Source organism: Mytilus californianus, unplaced genomic scaffold (genome assembly GCF_021869535.1).
Source record: "Mytilus californianus isolate M0D057914Y unplaced genomic scaffold, xbMytCali1.0.p SCAF_5, whole genome shotgun sequence".
NCBI classification, from domain to species: domain Eukaryota; kingdom Metazoa; phylum Mollusca; class Bivalvia; order Mytilida; family Mytilidae; genus Mytilus; species Mytilus californianus.
The window spans coordinates 3,664,252-3,686,870 of NW_026262701.1; the positions used below are offsets into that span (position 1 = coordinate 3,664,252).

Consider the following 22,619-nt stretch of genomic DNA (forward strand, 5'->3'; position numbering starts at 1 on the left):
GACCTATTGCTTATAGTATTTGCAAAACAGACCAAAACACAAAACAATTACATTGACCAATGAACAATGAAAATAATGTCAAGGTCATATGAAACCTGCCAGACTGACATGTACTCCTTACAATCATTCCATACACCACATATAGTTGACCTACTGCTTATGGAATCTGAAAAACGGACCTAATCACGTAACTTTAACCTTAATCACTGATCCACGGAATGAGGTCGAGGTTAGGTGAACCCTGTCTGACGGACATGTAGACGTTGCAAGGAACCCCTATACCAAATATACTAGTAGTTATCCTATTACACATAATAAGTGAGAAATTCACATGGCTAAAAAACTTTTAAAATATTTCACGCAGCTGAGCAGCTGAGATCACCCCCTGTGTTTGGTGTGTTTCGTATTTCTAATTCCTTAGTTTTCTATGTTGTGTTTTGAAGACTGATGTTTGTCTTTTCGTCATTTTTTACCATGTTATTGTCAGTTGGTGTCCGACCCATGAGTTTGATTATCCCTTTGGTATCTTCCACCTCTCTTTTACAATAATTCCTGGCATAGCGTTTCACTATGGTTTATACAAATCGTGGATCTTCATTTTACCAATTCATTCGTACATGGATTTTAGTCTGAAAGGGTAATTTTGATCTTAACATCATCTAAAAATGTCTGTGCAAGAAATTATTAAGTCATGGTCAGTCATTTAGTCAATGTTTAGACTTATCCTCTGTGGGAATTTCAGTAATGTTCGGACAATTAGCTTGAAGTCAATTTAGTATTGTGCAGTACCTATTTAGAAAATTCAATTTGTCATTGATATCTTAAGGTAAATATTAACTATTTTAGTCTGAACATAGACTGGACAAATCTGAATTGATTGCAAGCGAATATTCTGTAACAGTAATAAATTTGCCACAGTAGATACGTCTGCAAATGGAATGAATCCTGATAGTGACTTGATGATGTATTGTTCAAATCACATTAAAATAACCGTTTTAGATCAAAATTGGTTTACTTGTGAGTAAGGAATATGATACTAACGTTAGATTTCGGAGAGTTTTTTTCAACTTAAATTCTGTTTACTTATGACAACGAACCAAGATTAATTTACTGATGTATTGTTGTTGCTTAAATTGCTTGTTGAATAAATTAAATTTAAAAAAATCATTTGTTGATTGCAGATTTTTGTATTGTACGAATAAATATTTATTGACCTGCATTGCGTCTGCAAAAAACTCAAACATAATTGACTTATAGTGGCAAATACAGTGTGGTTATTATATAGATTATTAAAAGAAACTTCGGTAAAAATTAGCTCAGTGAAGATAATTTTTGAATTGTTTTTTAAACTGTTCTGGGAAAACCTCGCGATGTATTTATGTGCCATTTGGGTGCTGTCCTATTGACGTGCATCCCACATGTCAATTTATTCATGTCTATTTGTGATAACAGTTACATTTAACAGTTTTAGAAACAGGCCATTTACTTAGAAAGACTCTTTCTAAATGAACCGTTTTTTAAAGACGGAATCCTAAACAATAAAAGAGGGACGAAAGATACCAGAGGGACAGTCAAACTCATAGATCGAAAACAAACTGACAACGCCATGGCCAATAAGTCGGTTTTACGTTTAAAATGCAGAAATCAATTCTCTTTCTAATCAGGGGCGGATCACGGATTTTGAAAGAAGGTCGTAATACCTGAAAATGTGCCGAGTAAGGCAAGGGGTGAAATTTTTGGGACGATTGTATGCAAAAAAAGAGCTACGCCATGAGCGCACGTTGCGCCCGTCACCCTTTTGTCTCCTCGTTATGTTTTAAATGAATTTATATGATCAAGAAAAATACAAAAATACTGAAAACTGTGAGCACTGCTCAAATAGCCCCCCCCCCCCCCCACCCCCCCCCCCCCCCCACCCCAATGCACACACAGTGGTACGTTTTGAATTATCTGCCACTATTAAGGCTATCTCAAGTTTACCTTAGTTTGTGGCCTCGATTTTTAAACAAATACAATTCTATAACCGTCCAAAGTGTGAAAATGGACAGTTTTCGACAATTTTTTCAACGAATAAAGTTCCATAACTGCGCAATGGTATATCAGAAATGTATAAAAAAAAAGGAGCTTATTTAGATAGATTAAAACAAGTCACCAAGATTTCGTGAAAACAGCTCAAAGCATTTTTGAGTTATTGTCCGAAAACTGGAAAATCCCCCCTTTTTTATGAATAAAGTCCCAATACTACAAAACTTAAAATCAGAAATTTTCAAAAATTAAAAGGTGATTTATGTCATTATATATAAACAATTCACCAAAGTTTCAAGAAAAATGCTCAAATATTTTTGAGTTATAGTCCGAATCCCATAACTCTTATAAAAATGATACATTTTCCAATCTAGGTCCTCTATCTACCCCACCCCCTGAATCCGCCACTGTTAATGGTAACCCAAATTACATTTGTGTCATTACAAACAACATTAATTTGTTGAATCTGTAATGGAAACTGGGTCAAAAGAGTTTACTGTGCAACTACCTGCTATAGAACGAGCAGGATAAAACAGATGGGGTTATACATTTAACTGCTCGATTATTTATACAACAATTGCTCAGTTCAAACTGAGAGAATAATGGCATCATTGATATACAAAAAAGAATAGTAAACGCAGTTATATGAACAAATATCTTGTTTTAGGATAAAACAAAATTAATGATACTTAAAAACATTGATTCTAACAAAGTTATTTGAAATCAAAATTCTTTGTGTTTATGATTTACATTGACGTCATTGCTTATTTGTTGTGTGGACATGTTTTTCATTATAAAGTCAGTATTCCTATTGGAACCCACTTGTATAGGAACAAATGCCGGCCACTCTTTTGTGACTTGTTTCTATATTCATGGTTGCAGATTCCTTTCTGGGGCTGTTCATGGAAAATTAGAAGTATATGGAATATAAATATCGAATCTGATATGAAAATTCATTGTTTATGTTTTGAAATTGATGACATATTTTATTTGTTTTGTGGACATTTTTTTCATTATAAAGTCGGTATATATACCTATGGGAATCACATTTCCAAAACTCCTCTCTGACTTGTTTCTTTATTCATGAGGCAGATTTCATTAAACGGCTACTTATAGACAATTAAAACAAAAACATGGAATAAAAATATAAAATTTAATGCAATATTCATCAGCTAGTTTATTACCTTTTTAAGACTTCTTTGACAAAGGTTGCAGCTTACAAATCAGTTCAAGATCAACCGATTCTTTGTTGTAAAATCAAAGTCACATATTTCAAAGATTTACCTATGTTATGACATGGGTTGGGTGTTGCCACTATCATGCTTTATGACTTGTGACTAAATGAGACACATAAATTTTACTTTTGCAACACAAAAAGTACAAGTGGAGCAAGAGGTGCTTATATCCAGGGCTTAATTCATTGCCAGAACACCTTAGACTAAAAAATAACACAGAAACTGCTTATCCTTTAAAGTTTTAGGGCACCTAAGTTCTGTGAGGATTATGTTACTTATTTTTTTGCTTTTTATTTAGTACTTTGTTTATTTCCATTTCTTGTTATCTTTGTATTTTTGTCATCTAATTTTGTTCTTCTAAATTATAATTTTAACATTGACATTGTCCTTGACTCATCTTCTTAATCTTTTACTTGCATTGCCAGAAGCAGGAGCAGGTTAAGGTATAGTAAAAAGTTAAATCACAACAATACTGAACTCCGAGGAAAATTCAAAACGGAAAGTCCCTAATCAAATGGCAAAATCAAAAGCACAAACACATCAAACGAATAGAAAATCCCTCGACTCCTTCCGTCTGACACAGATAGCAAGTACTTAGTATATGTCATCTGGAACTCTAACATTTTTTCGGCATTATTAAGATTTTGCACAATGACATCACAAACTGAAAATGTACACCTTTTAATTTTTTCCCATGTCTGTATTGTGTTGTATTTGATATTTTGTGTTATTAAATGATATAACTGGCACCTATTTTTATTTCAAATGTTTCCCCCTTCAACATTATTAAAACTTTGCCATAAGGGCCAATTGCAGATTTTGTTTTTAAAATTGTCCGAATCTTTCTATCCCCTTATTTTGCCAATTGAAGTGATAAAAAAACAAAATAATGATTTGTATTATTAGTGTATGCAATAAGGGCGGCATGATGACATCATTATCGGTTTAATTTGTTAAACATTGTTGATTTGTCAGATATATTCACATGTTTGCATAAACTGTTTACCAAAATTACTAAATTCAAATTTCATGCCATTTTTAACCCTTTCAGTGTCAGTGTATATAATCGAAGATTTCAAAAGTCAGTTCATATAATCGAGGATTTCAAAAGTCAGTTTCACATTTCTTATTTAGGGAATGCTCAATATAAAGAGAAAGTTAGTAAATTTGGACCAAAAGGATCCAAATCTTTTTTCATACTGGATATCTAAACTCCAGTGTTCTACCAATGTAAACAAATATGGAAAATGTTCCTAAAAACCTATATCCTATCACAGACATCTTTTCTTTAAACAGAAAAAAAGGGCTCCAAAGTAATGCTTCATTAAATGACGCTAAATATTGAATGTAAAAATATCTAAACAAGAGGCTCATAAAAGCCTGAATCTCTCACCTGTCAAAAATTGAAATAATTGGCAAAAAATCAAAAGTTAGCAAAAACTTGTCTGTAAAAGGCAATACTACTTTAAAGGGTCCGCCAATGGTTTCTGTCAAATTGGCATTCTAATAGACCTTGTATACGTATCATATTGCTGTTGACAGTTTCTTCCTATATTTAATATTTTTCAAGATTATAGGCAACTATATATTGTTAACCTATTGCTTATAATATCTGATAAACAGGCTCTGATATTATAAGCAATATGTTTACTATATCTGAGGTTCAGTAGTTGTCGTTTGTTGATGTGGTTCATAAGTGTTTCTCGTTTCTCGTTTTTTATATAGATTAGACCGTTGGTATTCCCGTTTGAATGGTTTTACGCTAGTAGTTTTAGGGGCATTTATAGCTTGCTGTGCGGTGTGAGCCAAGGCTACGTGTTGAAGACCGTACTTTGACCTATAATGGTTTACTTTTATAAATTGTGACTTGGATGGAGAGTTGTCTCAATGGCACTCATACCACATCTTCTTATATCTATTTACCAGACAGGAAAACTAACTACTGACCATTGAACCATACAAATGAGGTCAAGGTGAGATAAACTCTGTCAGACAGACATGTAAACCCTATAATCATTCCATACACAAAATAAAGTTGACCTATTACTTAAAGTAGCTAAGAAGACGACCAAACTACAGAAACGTAACATTGACCAATAAACCATGAAAATGAGGTCAATGTCAGATGAAACCTGCCAGACTGACATGTACCCCTTACAATCATTCCATACACCACTTATAGTTGAACTACTGCTTATAGTATCTGAGAAACGGACCTAACTTTAAATTTGATCACTGATCCATGAAATGAGGTCAAGGTCATGTGAAACCTGTTTGACGAATGTGTAGACAATGCAAGAAACCCATATACCAAATAAAGGTATCCTATTACTCATAATAGGTGAAAAATTCACATTACAAAATAAACAAAAATTTCAAGCAGTCATTGAACCATGAAAATGAGGTCAAGGACCATGGACATATGACAGACGGAAATTTCGTAACATAAAGTATCTGCATACAAGGTATAAAGCATCCAGGTCTTTTACCTTCTAAAATATAAAGCTTTCAATTAATAGTTTACATCGCCGCCGGATAGTAATTCATATGTCTTGCATAAACTAAAATTCGTCTTTCAAGGGCAATAACTCATATAAGAAGTCATCTGATAGTTATAGTCATGTAAGGGTACTGTGGACCACATGTTTGTCCTTAGATCCCTTATTGAAAAACATATAAAAAAGGGAGTAACCTTTGTATACATGCTTTATTGGTTTTAAAAAAGCTTTTGATTCAGTTTGGCTTAAGGGCCTTAAACTGAGATAAATTGGTGTAAGTGATAAATTTTATCATATATTGAGAAACATGTATGCCAATACTAAACTATGTGTCAAATCAGGTCGTAATTTGACTGATTTTTTCAATCTGATGTTGGGGTAAGACAGGGAAATAATTTAAGCCCAAATTTATTCAAAATATTTATTAACGAAATAAAGAATGTTGATATCTCTAGTCATCCAGCATTATTAAATGAGAATCCACTGATTTGTTTGCTGTATGCTGATGATAAAGTATTGTTATCTTCAAGTAAAAAGGGACTGCAGACCTCTCTTAATAGGCTATCATCTTATTGCTTGCAGTGGAACCAGAAAATTAACTATGTAAAAACTAAATGTGTGATATTTAACACATCTGGTCGCTTATTAGATTTAAAATTTACTATCAATAATATTACATTAGAAAATGTTAAACATTATAGATATTTGGGAGTTGTATTTTCAGCATCTGGTGCATTTACAGAGGCCAGGTCTGAACTTTACAAAAAGGGATTGAAGGCCTTTTTTGAACTAAGAAAATCAATTAATGACTCACTTCCAAAAAATTCAACCTTCATTTATATATTTGACCACACAATTCAGCCAATTTTACGGATCAGAAATATGGGGTGCTGGCAGTCCCTCTAAACCCAAGGATTCTTCTTCTTTTTATGAATGATGTAGTGAAAAATTGCATGTAAAAAGTTGTAAATATATACTTGATATGAACAGAAAGAGCACAAACAATGCTGTCATGGCAGAAGTCGGACATTTACACATACAAGTGTCTATTTTAATTAGTATCCCTAAATATTGAATAACTTAAGAAAAATCTTAAGACATTTCACTAAAAGAAGCACTAGCACTGTCAATGAAAAGGTCACACTTCATGGTATAGTTGTCTTATTAAAGTTTTGGAACTTCTGGATCTCACTCTCAACAGTTTACTACATAAAGGTAAATATTGTGTTAAAAATGTACTCATAGAAAAACTTAAAGGAATGTATATAAAAGAATGGAAGATTGACATTTTAATGACATTAGAAGTAATAATAACCAAAAAAATAAACATCGTACATTTCGTTTATTCAAAACGAATTTTAATTTTGAACCCTACTTAAACCTGTTAAACTTTAAACAAAGACAGGCATTAACAAAACTCAGAATTGGGGACCATCAGCTTGCAATTGAAACAGAGAGACACAAAAACATCCCAGCTTCTGAGTGTATTTGTAAACTTTGTGAGGAGGAAGTGGAAGATGAGATCCACTTTCTCCTCACATGTAAAAAATTAGAAACTTATACAAATACATTTATAGAAGAACTTTGTAGTACTTATCCTAATTTAAAGAAATGCAATACCGAAAATATGTTTATATGGCTAATGGGTTGTGAGAATCTAGAAGTTCTAAAACGCTTATGTAATTTGATAATCAGTCTCTGGACTGAAAGGGATGCAATGTTAAAACATGTAAAATGATGCCAGTTTACTGACCCAGTGAATCATTCCTAGGCAAAATTTGAAAGGAACATCTTTAATATTGTGGCATCAAATTTATGGCACTATATCCATAAACATTTGAATATATGCCTCAACATTTATATATGTTATATATACATATCTGGGGTTTTTGGGGTTTTTTTTTTTGTGTTTATTTTCTATTCTGTATTTTGTTACTATACATCATTAAGAATTAATAATAATCATTGTAATAAATTGTTTGTAATTATACTGTCCTCCTATGGCGTCTTTGATTGACAATAGAATTATTGTATTGTATTGTATTGTTAGCATTTTTATAGATCTTGTAAAGCTGATCATGTTAGCTGTACACATTTTCTGATGGCAATAGCTCATCTGGCCCTATGGGCGATGTGATATAAAAAGGTTCCTATATAAAAAAAAGAAAAATCACAAAAATACTGAACTCCGACGAAAATTCAAAAGGAAAGTCCTTAATCAAATGGCAAAATCAAAAGCTCAAACACATCAAACGAATGGATAACAACTGTCATATTCCTAAAGATAAAAAGTTTGTCAGTTAAAAGTAAAAGGTTAAATTTGAAGTTAATTTCGGTTGACAACGGATTCTAGAAATAAATTATCTACTGTGAGTAACAATAGATTGATGTGGAAACTAGTTAAGGCGTATTGATTCATAGCAAAAAATTACTGCACATATGACCAAATAAAACAAAATGTCATACGTTGAGCGAAAAATCTATCATCTGTCATACAAGTGGAAGGTTTATCTAGCTATTAAACCAGGTTTAACCCACCATTTTCTTCGGGAAATGCCTGTACCAAGTCAGTAATATGACAGTTGTTTTTCACTCGTTTCGTTGGTTGATAACACTTGTTTTGTAAGTTTTTATGGACTTTCTCCCCTTTTCGAATTTACCTTAGAATTCGATATTTTTGTTAAATTTTTTTTTAAAGTGGCTGCGTTCTTGCCTCAAACTTTACTCTGAGTACAGAAAAACCTGTGTATCTGGAAAAGTTTTAAGGCATAACATGCTTTAGGTAAATGAAATTCAAACGCGTTTCATGTTTTAGAAAATGAAGAATCAACGCTTCCTAAAGCTTTATGTGATACACTTTTAAATTGATCGCTTATCAACTCTGTTTTCCATAATACTTATGTATTATTTCACACAATGGCTATGTGTGAATTCAACTAAATACGGTTTCTGTATTTTCTGGTGTTCTTGTCAAAACCATTCCTGTCACACCATTAAATATACAGTCCTATATAAAAGAAATATTAAACATATGATGAACAATCTGAACATAAAGACATACCGGTATGAAATAAAACGTCACTGATCCATTCAGACTTATATTATTGCAAAACTATATTTTTTTACAAAAGTCCCTGCAAAACGTCTTTTAGTACATACTGTGACAGTTCATTACGTGTCCGTGAGTTATTGAAAGTTTCCTACTGGTGATTAAGGAAAGAAAATCTGTGTCATACTGAGAACCTGTGATAGTATTTATAGTGTAGCGATTTTAGTTTGACAGTTTAATTTGTTATTATGTAAGATGTCTTTCTTTTAATACGTTTGAGTTAAATTATATTTCAATATAAATTACATTTCAATAGGGCACCGCCCGCTATTTTATTTATTTGAACGGTGGCTAATTTATTTAAATTCACCGCCCGGTATCTTAAGAACCGCCCGGTACCCCATCTTTGGAACCGTCTGGGTACAGCCCGGTATCTTTAGAACCGCCCGGTACCCCATCTTTGGAACCGTCGGGGTACCGCCTGTAATTATGTATATAAGGGGAAGCGAGAGAGATCAGAAGTGAAGACATAGATAGCTAGTTAGAAGAGTTGAGAGGATAGTTAGAGAACGAGAGGACAGTAATATTGTGTAAGTGAAATCAGGATTTTTGTTAAGCTGTTTTATTATTTTAAACTGATATTATACATTTAACGGATTACATTGTGATTTGAACTGAGATTTTCTGTTGTGGTTTTTTTTCTTTGTGCCATTTGAACATGGATTTTACGTAATTTACGCTACCTCAAAATAACACATCGACAAACAAGAATCCATAAAAAACGACAACGCCACAAATGGTGGCAGCGGTGGGATTGCCATACACAAAGTTTTATATATTCGTAATGAGGATAATTGTTGGAATATCAGTGAGATTTAAACTATTTGGCTACAGGTTAGAATTTTCAGTTCAAGTTGTGTTTTCTTATTAATGGAGATGGATCGAAATAGAACTGACTATAATATTTATCCGATGGATTTTACGAAGGTTGGAGAAGAGCAGACTGTTTCTGGAGAACAAAACTTTATGAACAGAAGGCCATTTTTACCAGGATTATTTTCACCAATTCAGGAATTTCAAGCGGTACCTGATTCCATTCCAAGGACACCAGGAGATTCCAGAACCGCACACCGGACGGTCCCTGGGACCTCATTGCCGACGGTGCCAACAACTAACATGTGGGGTAGTTTCGACGGTAGCAATAATTGGAAGGATGAATCTTTTATTTCGAGCACACCGATGTCTGATATGAACCAGAGACAACAAGATGCCAATACAGCAATTTTTGGATTCGAGCGTCACTGATGAGTCTTTTGTAGACAAAACGCGCGTCTGACTTAAAGACAAAATTTAATCCTGGTATCTATGATGAGTTTATTTATATGCCAATACAGCCGGAATTGACCATAAATGGAAGAAATTCGTTCTTAGATGGATTTGGTTTATCTTAAGTTTGATACTTGTGATCGGATGGTTTTCTGTAACATTTCCTTTTCATGACATTGTTTGTTGGCTGAAGCAAAACGTTATACTATTTGTGGTTATTCTACTGATAACATTTCTAGTTTCGGTAATTGTGAAGTTATTCATAGATGAGACCTCAAGACGTTTTGAACACTTTGACAACCAAAATGAAGACAGAAGAAGGCCAACCGATACCGTACGTCAGAAATTGAACTTCGACCAGAACATTCCACATTTTAGAGACAATAGAAAGACTGTACTGGTGAACTCATCATCACCTTTACAAGTTAACCGATCTGAAGTTCAGGTAAAGAGAACATTTAATGGCAGTAACGATGATGTGCTAGCAGACTTTTTACGTTACTTTGAAAACATTGCGACACTAAATGCGTGGAATGAAGAGAGAAAAAGGTTAGTGTTCTTTACTACCTTACGAGGACAGGCAGAAACATACGTGCACGGATTGTCTTCAGATATCCAAATGAGATGGGAGAGTTTAATGAATAAAATGGAGTTACGGTTTGGACATTCAAACATGAAAGAAAGCTACCTAGCAGAGGCACAACTAAGAAAAAGGAAAACGGGTGAATCGTTTAGAGATTTGGGTCAATCTATTGAAGATTTGTACAGGCGTGCATACCCATCTCATCCAGAACTTGTGCAGGAAAATAGTATCAGATCGTTTCTTGACGCTTGCGGCAAGTCAGAGGAGTTCCGCATGTTTATAAGGCGAACTAAGATCAAGACACTTCAGGAAGCTGTCTCAAGAGCCATGCAAGAGGAATGTTTACGAATGAACGAAAGGAATGTGAATAAGGTTAACAGAAGAAATAATGTATATACAGTGGAAGAAGAAAGTGATGTTCATGAACCGAATTCAAAGAAGAACAATTATTCAGACAGTCCTATGAACAACCGAAGATATCAAAACAAAGGAAATAGACAGTGTACGAATTGTGGGAAAAGAGGACACACAAGAGAGTACTGTTGGAGTAAGACACATTCAACCAATCACAACATGCCAAATAAGACGGTACAAGATGAGAACACCGCCCAGAATAGTGGTGGTACCGTCCAGCAGTTAAACAACAACCGGTCGGAGCAATAGGCCCTGCTCCGACCGACGGTACCTGGTGGCCTAGCAGAAGTTTAAAGGAGTGTACCTTTGGTAAACGGAGGACGACACGTTCCACTCAGACTGAGGGGGGTGATATGGAGCTTGACTTGGATCACATTATATACCAAGATTTAACTCCGGAGTATCACATAACACCTAAGCAGTTGAGTGATGGTGCGTTTGTTTATCTGCGAGAGGAACACATAGACAATGAATTATTGTCAGATGATATTAAACAAAACAACGTAGCTATGTTAACGAAAATACCTGGAAAAGTCGGCATGATGAAAAGAGTCGAAAAGAGATATGATTTCAGCTTCCCAATTGTGATCTTTCCATTTCTATGTAGCAACATTCTAGCAATACCTGCATACGGAGTATATATCTTCCAGGTGATACGATATTCCAGGGCTTGTATGTCCTATCATGATTTCCTTGATAGAGGATTGCTGCTCACAAGGAAGCTATTAAACAAAGAGTTCCAAGTGGTGAAGTTGAAATCGTCCCTTCGTAAATTTTACGGACCCCATCATGAGTTGGTAGACTGTAAGGGAATATCCGTTTCACAGATGACAACGGATATGTTCCAATTGTCGTAACTACAATCCCGTCCCCCTTTTCTCTGAATGTGACCCACCGAATTATACTTATTACCGGGTTTGTACTCACATGACCAACACGACGGGTGGCACATGTGAAGCAAGATCTGCTTACCCTTCCGGAGCACCTGAGATCACTCTAGTTTTTTGGTGGGGTTCGTGTTGCTCAGTCTTTGGTTTTTGTGTACTGTTGTTTGTCTGTTTGTCTTTTTCTTTTTCAGTCATGGCGTTGTCCATTTATTTTTTACTTATGAGTTTGAATGTCCCTTTGGTATCCTACGCCTCTCTTTTACACTACTGTTCCAGATTAGGCGGAGGGTTTTGCGCCAACTAACTAGTTTAACCCCGCAACAATCTGTATTTTTCTGTCCCAAGTCAGGAGACTGTAACGCAGGGGTTGTAGTTTGTTGCTGTTTTTCATATTTGTGTTTTGTACATAAGTTTCGTTTGAATTGTTTAACATTTGTCATTACTGGCCCTTCATAGCTGACTATGCGGTATGGACTTTGTTCATTGTTGAAGGTTGTACGATGACCTCTAGTTGTAAACTTATACATACTGCTCTTACAAATCCTGAATGATACAATGATAGAGATACGTGTAGTTTGGTCTTTTATCATATACTATCAACATATTATTCATAACTTAAATAGTTAACATACGAGACATAATAGATATAGGAAGATGTGGTATGAGTGCCAATGAGACAACTCTCCATCCAAGTTACAATTTATAAAAGTAAACCATTATAGGTCAAGGTACGGCCTTCAGTATATACCATAGTGCAATAAGAAGAAGTTAAAGAACATGTTGAAATTAAACAAATACATAGAAATAACAGTAGACTCGTGTATTATGTTCATTTTGCAGATATTGAGCTATTATTTGGTTACAATGATTATACAATTGAAAGAACTCCGGTTATTTTTTATTCTAACAATTTAATTCTAGAAATCTTTAGCATACACTTGCAAATAAAGATTTAATGTCAATCCTTCATACATTAAATTAGCGTTATCACGGAGGTTTCAGTTCAAATAACAACGTCTGAATTGATCCAAATCATTCGGTTAAAACATTAGTTTTACTTCAAGTAAGATAAATCCTTTCTTTTAAAATGTATTCATATTGATTTATTCCTTTCCTTATTTTTCATTCATTAATATTATTTTGTTAGTGCAATTTAAAATTATTTCAATGAACACTAAGAGCAAGCAAGAATATGATATGATGTAATATTTTAAGCTTTTGCAATAACATAAACGGAACCAATGTGACTGGCTAAAATTGAATTTTTTTAAAGACTTTTCTAAGGCTTAATTATATTTTAAGTTTTATGTTTGACACAGATGACATTTTTTAAAGCAACAATACTAGTTTTTATCAATGAAACACAATACTTATTGAAAACGTCTTAATTTGTGAACATAGGGTCATTCACTGATAAGTTAATTAGAAAAAGTGAGATAGAGAGAAGACAACATAAAAGGCAATCGACTACCATAAGTCCAATTTAAACAGACCAAACCATAGTGAAAATAATAAATGAATGACGAAAAACAAAGAGCAATAAAAAATTATTACACAGTAAAACTAAAGAGCAATCCGCACCCACCAAATCCAGTGATAAACTCATGTACTCCGGAAGGGTGGACATACCCTGCAGTATTACGTTAGGATATAACTCCTCTTGGTTTATTAATCAAGCAGAATATTTTTTTTATGCATATTACGCTTAGTTTTCTGTTGACCAGGCATACACATTTAATATTTACCGTATAATGTCCAGTTTACGCCTTATTTTATACTTTTACGTAATTTTCTAAATATTGGTATCCATGTGATTTACAAGCATCATATTTCGTACATGATATTTCATGGGATTGTGATTTAAGTATAGTCATAGGAATTGTTCGAATTTGAATGGTTTCATTTTCAGCCCTAAATGCATATGTGAATTAAGATGTATTGTTTATTTGTGTACTGGCTATACTTTTGACCTGATTGCGCTCTCTGCAATTTGACAAACTCATGAAATGAAAGTTATCTGCTCTTTCCTGTCCTGTTAGCAGATATAGAATTGTTGTTATGTTCGATTGTGAAACATACTATGTGTCAGTTTTAATTAAACTATTTAAATAACAAGACTACATTTGAATATGACATAATAAAACCATAAGTCAATAAAGACAGGTTATTTGGGACAAACAATATTTTTCAGATATAAAGTTAACTATATAGGTTTAGTTTTTGGTTTTATTATTCTTATTGAAATGGATTCATAAAAACTGTTTTACCTTTTGTTAAGTTGCAACTAAAAACCAACTCTCTTAAGCAAAGTTAGACTAAGATTGATTTGGATTTTTTTATTAGAACCCATGTGGTCATACAGCTCCTACCTTGTCTACGTATTCATACATCCCTGGCTTTAAAATGTTTACGTGTGAGCTTTCCTGATGTAAGTAAATACAGAAAAGCGCTTCGCACGCACAAAATGTATGCAGTGCTTTTTTTTTTTTTTAACTTTATTGATGTTTCAGTTGAAAAACTGTAAGACGATTTCAAAGCTATGGTCAAAAACATAGTCAAGGGAATATCAAAGTAATTCTATGTGCCCTTATGGCATTTCGGACTCACAAAGAGAGCTCAACTGTCAAGTTACATTGGTCTCATGAAATGTAGGAGAAAGACTATGCATAATACAGGGATACCTAGTATGTTGTATGGGTCTAATTTGTTTAAAAGCAAATCTTTTTAAATATAATATCAAGTAACCAAATATGTATATGATTTTATGAAAACCTTTTTCATTTCATGTGTAAATTTGTAGGCAATCGGCAGATTAGGTTGGCAGCATATGAAGACGGAATGTGATAATTTGAGAACAAAAACTCTAGACCAAACGAACCAACAGATAATGCTTGACATCAAACACTCAAATGATGAAATTAGGGAATTGAAACTGTCAGTTGAGAGCTTGATAAGGTCAAATGAAGATACAGTACCCTGGAATGTTAGAGGTAAATCTTTTTTTATTTATTTAAGGATGAAATTGCTTTTTCCTTACTAAATCAAACTACAAAACTGTATTAATTAAGACAATAGTATCACTTAAGTCTAAATATTCACTGTGGGAACCATGGTTGAGACCTTAAAGGACAAATATTGTAAGTTCATGCTTAATACCATGAAAAGTAAATGTATCACACTAGTATGTTAGGTTTATATCTTGGAATGGTAGAAGAGTGAGGTAATACGATCATTTTGATACCTTTGAATATATAAGAGGGAAACACTGCAAGATAGATACTGTGAAATATAAAGATGATTGCTAGTACTAGTTTTTTGGTCGTGGTTCTTTCATTTAAATGTTTCAGATTGATCGGGAGGTTATGGTTGAAAACTGAGAAAGTTAGAGGCCCATCAATTGCTTGAAATTCAATGGAGATACTGTTGGATGTCAACAATAACTAATGGAAGTATTTACATTTAGTTGATTATTGATACCTTCGTATGCTAGAAATAAGCACTGAGAGGCCGTCGTTAATACCTTAGTATATTAGATATTTAACCCAGAAGGTCAGTGTTGATGACTTGGTATGTTAGAGGATCAACTAGCCAATTTTGCTTGGATGAAAAACACTTCCTTTAGGTGACTGCATCTACGAGTTACCTTAGTCCTACCCATGAAATTTGGATTCCAGTACTTGATATACACGAATCAAAGACATATTAAACATAGCAACCAGTGAAATAAAAACCAAACCATACCTAAGATAATACGTACCTTCTTGATTTCATATAAGGTCAGCCGCTCAATAGTGATGCGTTATAAAGTGTGAGCGCTTTCAGATCTGTCAGAAATTTGTTTCCGATACTTTGAATTACGATTGGGATATGCCTAGCACGACAACGCATGTATTTATGTTAAAAAAAAGTCTGATTTGTCTCATTGGCAATCATATCACATCTCTTTATTTTTATATTGATTTGTTGCTCTTGCTGTGTGGATGCTTTTGAATGTGTCCCCGTGCTTGTAATGTATGTATATTCCTCTACAGTATTGGTTGTTTGCCCGTGACAGAGCTGTCTATTCTTAGTTTATATTTTTACATTATTTTTTTTTTTAATTTCAGTTTTGTGTATTACCATCCACTTCGTTTGAACTTTGGTGGACACTTGTCTCATTGGGAATCATGCCATATCTCCTGATTTTTATATTGACATAGTTTTGTTTCTACTTATGACAAATTCGTATCCGTCTTAAGCTGCTTTTCTGTGACATTATACTGTCTACATTAAAGATTGCTTGATTAGATATGTAACACTCCCAAACGTGTTAATCCCCCTAAACGTGTCCGATTTTCCAAAACGTGTCTATTTCGCCCAAAAGTGTCCTAAAAATTCGAAATCGCCAGTTTAAAACGCCAAAACGTCTCAAAACTCTTAGCGCTAATTTGTTCTCAATGATTTCAACAACGTTTATGCTAAGAATATGAAAGGGAACACGATTGAAGACATCGAGTTTCGTTTGGATTCTAAGAAAAAGATCGAAGTTGCTGTCCAAGGACATCTGAAGGAAGTGAGCCGTATAGACAAATGTTCAAGATATGGTACACTATGTAGTGACTTCTGCTTTCAAATATACAGACACCAGATAAGAAAAAGAATTCACAATAAAAGTTTTATTTTTGCTTGAAGCGGTTTAATTAACTTTTTTATGAATATGATTATCATTGGGAGTACTTCAGAATTAAGAAATCTAATACATTTTATCTTGCAAGTTGTCCCAGTGCGTCACTATTTATAAAGTGGTCATCTATTAGCATTAGTTTGTTCAACGCCGTTGTTTATATCAGGCATATTTGCAAGCTTAATTTGCAAAACATAAATTAACTATTGACTGTTGATTGATTTATGTCCAATGGCAAGTATTTCATGCATTCATGCATATAGAGTAAACATCAAAATTGCGATTACCTTTTTTTTGTACAGTTTAGTTCATCGTTTACTTAGTGAATTATTTTTGTACTAATATAGTCGGGTGATGCCTATTTTGCACGACAGGCTTTCTAAGTTTTTATGGATGACGTTTTAGCTTCCTATGGACACGTTTGGGGGATCGGACACATTTCGACGTTTTTAAAAATTGGACACGATTGGGCTTTCATAATAAGGACACATTTTGGCATTCTTTGCATATCGATATGTTTTGCAGTTCAGTGACGTCATCTGAACAAGTTTTGGGGAATCGGACACATTTGAGGGGATGAACACGTTTCTGAGTGAAATATATATAAGATCCACTGACTTACCCTCATACTATAACAAGATCTTAGCGCCGAAAAAGAATTTCCTTAGATATTGTGTTAAATCCAAAAATCATATACTAGAACATGGATTTACCAATACTAAAACCTGTTCCAATTCTCTGAATCTGTAATCTAAACTTCTGTTTCAAAACAAGGAATCCGTGATGTATTTTGTATCTGTAGTGATAAAACGTCACGAGGGTTTGTAGTTTTACAAATCATTGTTTCACTCGTTGTGTTCATCCTTATGCTGGAAATGATTCATATCAAATAATAATTGTCTCAGCAGGATAATTCTGACGAATTGACATATATCTTCTTGGGTAGCATTTACCATTAAATTTGTTTAAGAAAACGTCAGATAGATAATATCCTCAGCAACACAAGGAAACATTATACATAATATAAGTCATAGAAATGTCCAACTTTAACACCGAATAAAATATAAAAACAGCACTTTATAGCTTCCGTGCGTCTGCAGCACTTTTCTGGATTACAGTCATCAGGTAAGCTCAAGGACGAATATTTGAAAGCTACGAATGTGCAATAACCGAAACATTGTCAGACCTATGTGACCAAAAACGACATAAAAGAATATATAAAGTCAACTTTGACTGAGGCAGTTGAAACCTAAGTTTCTAATAAATGTACAAGTCTTCTATTTTTTTTCAGTACAAATCAACCAGATTCTTGAAGAATGGAAGATCAATGATCAGGTGTTTATAAACACCTGAGCTGCAAAGCATGTACTGAAATGTATAAAGGAGAACAGCTGTGAAACGATTATTACTAGTTCTGGTGTAGGGAAGACGACCACACTCCGACATATTGCTTTACAGATGGCGGATGAAGGATGTGATGTTCTGCTGGTAACAGATCCAGGTGACATTGTCAAGTTTTACAATCCAAATCAAAAAACCTTGTTCGTTATTGATGATTTATGTGGAAACTATTCTTTAAATAATTCTGACATGAGAGTTTGGAAAATTGTTATAGAACGTTTAAAGGGAATACTTAAACAAAAAGTGGCAAAAATCGTTGTTGCATGTCGGTTACAGGTGTACCAGGATGACACGTTTGAATCGTTATCTATATTGAAATCATGTGTCTAAAACCTTCTTTCCGAGAATTTATGTTTGTCACAGAACTGACTTTTATGATTTTTATGATTGTTTTCCACTTTTATGTAAGCTGTTTCATGATAATCCTAGTGTCAATATTACAGATTTTTTCCAGGATCCATTTTCAGTTTATGAGGCAGACATCTACAAAAGAAAGGGTATCATGCTAAACATTGTGCCTTAGCTCTATGTGTCGTGTTTAACAACAGCCTGAAGGAAGAATTGTTGACAGAAGAAGTGGATATCAAAACAAGAACCATCTTTGAGTATACATGTGAGGCATGTAGACTAGAAAGAGGAACATCAAGACTTATTCTCAAAGATGAACTTGATTCACTTATTGATACATTCATAAAGAAGGAAGACAATGAATACAAAACTATACATGATAAAATATTTGACTTTCTAACATTTCATTTTGGACAGAAAATAATTCAGTGCTTAATTAAGAATGCACACAGTGGTTTGATCATGGAAAGATTTTTATTAGAAAAACAAAATGATATGGATCAGTTTATTACAATTGTACCGCTTTATTAATCACCGAATGTACATAGAAAGAATGATAGAGGATTGGTCGGAAGGTAAAGTCAATTGTATCTTTATGAATATAAATATTTACATTAGACAGTTTCGGCAGAGAATTTTATCTCATTTGCATCAACTAGATATATGTTACCAGAGACAATTGGCATGTACCTGTGACGTAGATAACATTAATACTCCGCTGATAATGTCTTGCTTATATGGTGATATTCCTATCATTCAGTGGTCTTTGAAACATTGTGTTGATATTAATCAATGTAATTATTATGATTCAACTCCATTGTTAGTGGCGGCGAGTAAAGGTCATACCGAAATAGTAAAGATGTTGTTAGAGAGACAAGTAGATTATACTAAACGGAACAGAGATGGTTGGTCACCTGTTATGTATGCTTGTTATAATGGACATACAGAAACAGTAAAGATTTTGTTAGACAAAGGTGCAAATTATGACACATGTAACAACGATGGTGTGTCACCTGTAATGATGGCTTGTTACAAAGGACATACAAACATAGTAACATTGTTGTTAGACAAAGGTGCAAGTTATGACACATTCGATAAAGATGGTTGGTCACCTGTAATGTTTGCTTTCGACGGTGGACATACAGAAATAATAAAGTTGTTGTTAGACAAAGGTGTTAGTTATGACACATTTGATAAAAATGGTTGGTCACCACTTATGTTAGCTTGTACCAAAGGACATGCAGAAATAGTAAATATGTTGTTAGATTTGGGAGTTAATTATGATATATGTAACAATGCTTTGCAGTCACCTGTAATGTGTGCTTGTATAAATGGACATACACATATAGTAAAGATCTTGATAGACAAAGGAGCGTGTTATGACACATGTGACGAAGATGGTTGGTCGCCTTTAATGTCTGCTTGTAACGTAGGACATTCAGAAATAGTAGGAATGCTGTTAGAAAGAGGAGTAGATTATAATAGATGTGACAATTATTTACGGTCGCCTGTAATGTTAGCTTGTAGAAATGGACATAGAGAAATAGTAAAATGGTTGTTAGACAAAGGAGCGCGATATGACACAGTTGACAAAGATGGTTGGTCACCTGTAATGTCAACATGTAGTAATGGACACACAGAAATAGTAAACATGTTGTGACACAGAGGAGAAGATTATAATAAATGTAACAACGATGGTTGTCCACCTGTAATGTTAGCATGTTATAATGGGCATAAAGAAATAGTCAGGATGTTGTTAGACAGAGGTGCAAGATATGACTCATGTGACAAAGATGGTAGGTCAACAGTAATGTCAGCTTGTTGTAATGGACATACCGATATAGTAAGAATGTTGTTAGAAAGACAAGTAGATTATAATAAATGTAACAACGATGGTTGGTCACCTGTAATGTTTGCTTGTTATAATGGACATACAGAAATAGTAAGAATGTTGTTAGACAGAGGAGTAGATTATAATAAATGTAACAACGATGGTTGGCCACCTGTAATGTTTGCTTGTTTTAATGGACATACAGAAATAGTAAAGATGTTGTTAGACAGAGGTGCAAGATATGACACACGTGACAAAGATGGTAGGTCTCCTATACTGAGTGCTTGTAACAAAGGACATACACATATAGTTAAGATTTTGTTAGAAAAAGGTGCAAGTTATGACACATCTGACAAAGATGGTTGGTCACCTATAATGTCTGCTTGTAAAATGGGACATAGAGAAATAGTTAAAATGCTGTTAGATTTGGGAGTTGATTATGATAAATGTTACAATGATTTGCGATCACCTTTAACATGTGCTTGTCGAAATGGACATAGAGAAATCGTAAAATGGTTGTTAGACAAAGGAGCGCGATATGACACATTTCACAAAGATGGTTCGTCACCTTTAATGTCTGCTTGTAAAAAAGGACATACAGAAATAGTAAAAATGCTGTTAAATAGAGGAGTAGATTATAATAAATGTAACAATGATTTGCAATCGCCTGTAATGCATGCTTGTAGAAATGGACATAACGAAATAGTGAAAATGTTGTTAGACAAAGGAGCAAGTTATGACACATCTAACAAATACGGTTGGTCAACTTTAATGTCTGCTTGTAACAAGGGACATACAAAAATAGTAAAAATGCTATTAGACAAAGAAGTAGATTTTAATAAATGTAATAATGATTGGCGGTCGCCTCTAATGTGTGCTTGTAGCAATGGACATACAGAAATATTTAGGATGTTGTTAGACAAAGGAGCAAGATATGACACAGTTGACAAAGAAGGTTGGTCCCCTTTTATGTCTGCATGTAGTTATGGACATACAGAAATAGTAACATTGTTGTTGGAAAGACGAGTTGATTATATTAACTGTAACAAAGATGGTTGGTCACCTTTAATGTTTGCCTGTAGAAATGGACATACAGAAATAGTAAATATGTTGTTAGAAAGACAAGTAGATTATAATAAATGTAACACCGATGGTTGGTCACCTGTAATGTTTGCTAGTAATAATGGACATACGGAAATAGTAAGAATGTTGTTAGACAGAGGTGCAAGTTATGACATATGTGACAAAGATGGTAGGTCACCTATATTGTGTGATTGTAACAAAGGACATACACATATAGTAAAGATTTTGTTAGAGAAAGGTGCAAGTTATGACACATCTGACAAAGATGGTTGGTCACCTATAATGTCTGCTTGTAAAATGGGACATACAAATATAGTCAAGATTTTGTTAGACAAAGGTGCAAATAATGACACATGTGACAAAAAAGGTTGGTCACCTGTAATGTTTGCTTGTGAAAAAGGACATACAGTCATAGTAAAGATTATGCTAGACAGATGAGTAGACCATAATAAATGTAACATCAATGGTTTGTCACCTCTGATGTCTGCATGTATTAATGGACATACAGAAATAGTAAGAATGTTGTTAGACAAAGGTGCAAGTTATAAAACATCTGATAAAAATAGTTGGTCACCTATAATGTTTGCTTGTGATACAGGACATACCGAAATAGTTAAGATTTTGTTAGATAAAGGTGCAAGTTATGACATATGTACCAAAGATGGTAGTAATAATTGCTTGTGTTAAAGGACACTTAGATATATTACAGATTTTAATTGACAGAGGAGCAGAATATAATAAATGCAATGATGATGGTTACACTCCTGTAATATTGGCCTGTGATAAAGGACATACAGAAATAGTAAAAATGTTGTTAGACAGAGGAGTTGATTATAAAATAGATGACAATGATGGTTGGTCACCTGTAATGTTTGCTTGCGATAAAGGTCACTCAGAAATAGTATCAATAATGTTAGACAGAGATGTAGATTATCAAAAAGATGACAATAATGGTTGGTCACCTGTAGTGCTCGCCTGTGACAAAGGATATAAGGAAATAGTACAAATGTTGTTAGACAGAGGAGTAGATTATAATAAATGTACAAATGATGGTTATTCACCTATAATGTTTCCTTGTAATAAAGGACATACAGAAATAGTACAGATGTTGTTAGACAAAGGAGCAGATTTAAATAAATCTGATAAAGATGGTGTATCACCATTAATATGTGCTTGTGACAATGGACATAAGGAAATAATAAAGATTTTAATAGACAGAGGAGTAGATTATAATAAAAGTGACAAGGATGGTTGGTCACCTGTAATATTTGCTTGC

At 33.8% G+C, this 22,619-nt stretch overlaps 2 protein-coding genes across 2 annotated transcripts; both read left to right on the plus strand.

Annotated features, from left to right (window-relative positions):
* Positions 1–19,288: 19,288 nt before the first annotated feature.
* Positions 19,289–20,089, plus strand: LOC127701791 (ankyrin repeat domain-containing protein 50-like). The gene has a single exon (XM_052205757.1). The coding sequence runs from the start codon at positions 19,289–19,291 to the stop codon at positions 20,087–20,089; it is 801 nt and encodes a 266-aa protein (XP_052061717.1).
* A 981-nt stretch (positions 20,090–21,070) lies between these two features.
* On the plus strand, positions 21,071–21,781 carry LOC127701792 (ankyrin repeat domain-containing protein 50-like). Its single transcript, XM_052205758.1, has one exon. It carries the CDS (start codon positions 21,071–21,073, stop codon positions 21,779–21,781), a length of 711 nt encoding a protein of 236 aa, XP_052061718.1.
* Positions 21,782–22,619: the final 838 nt, after the last annotated feature.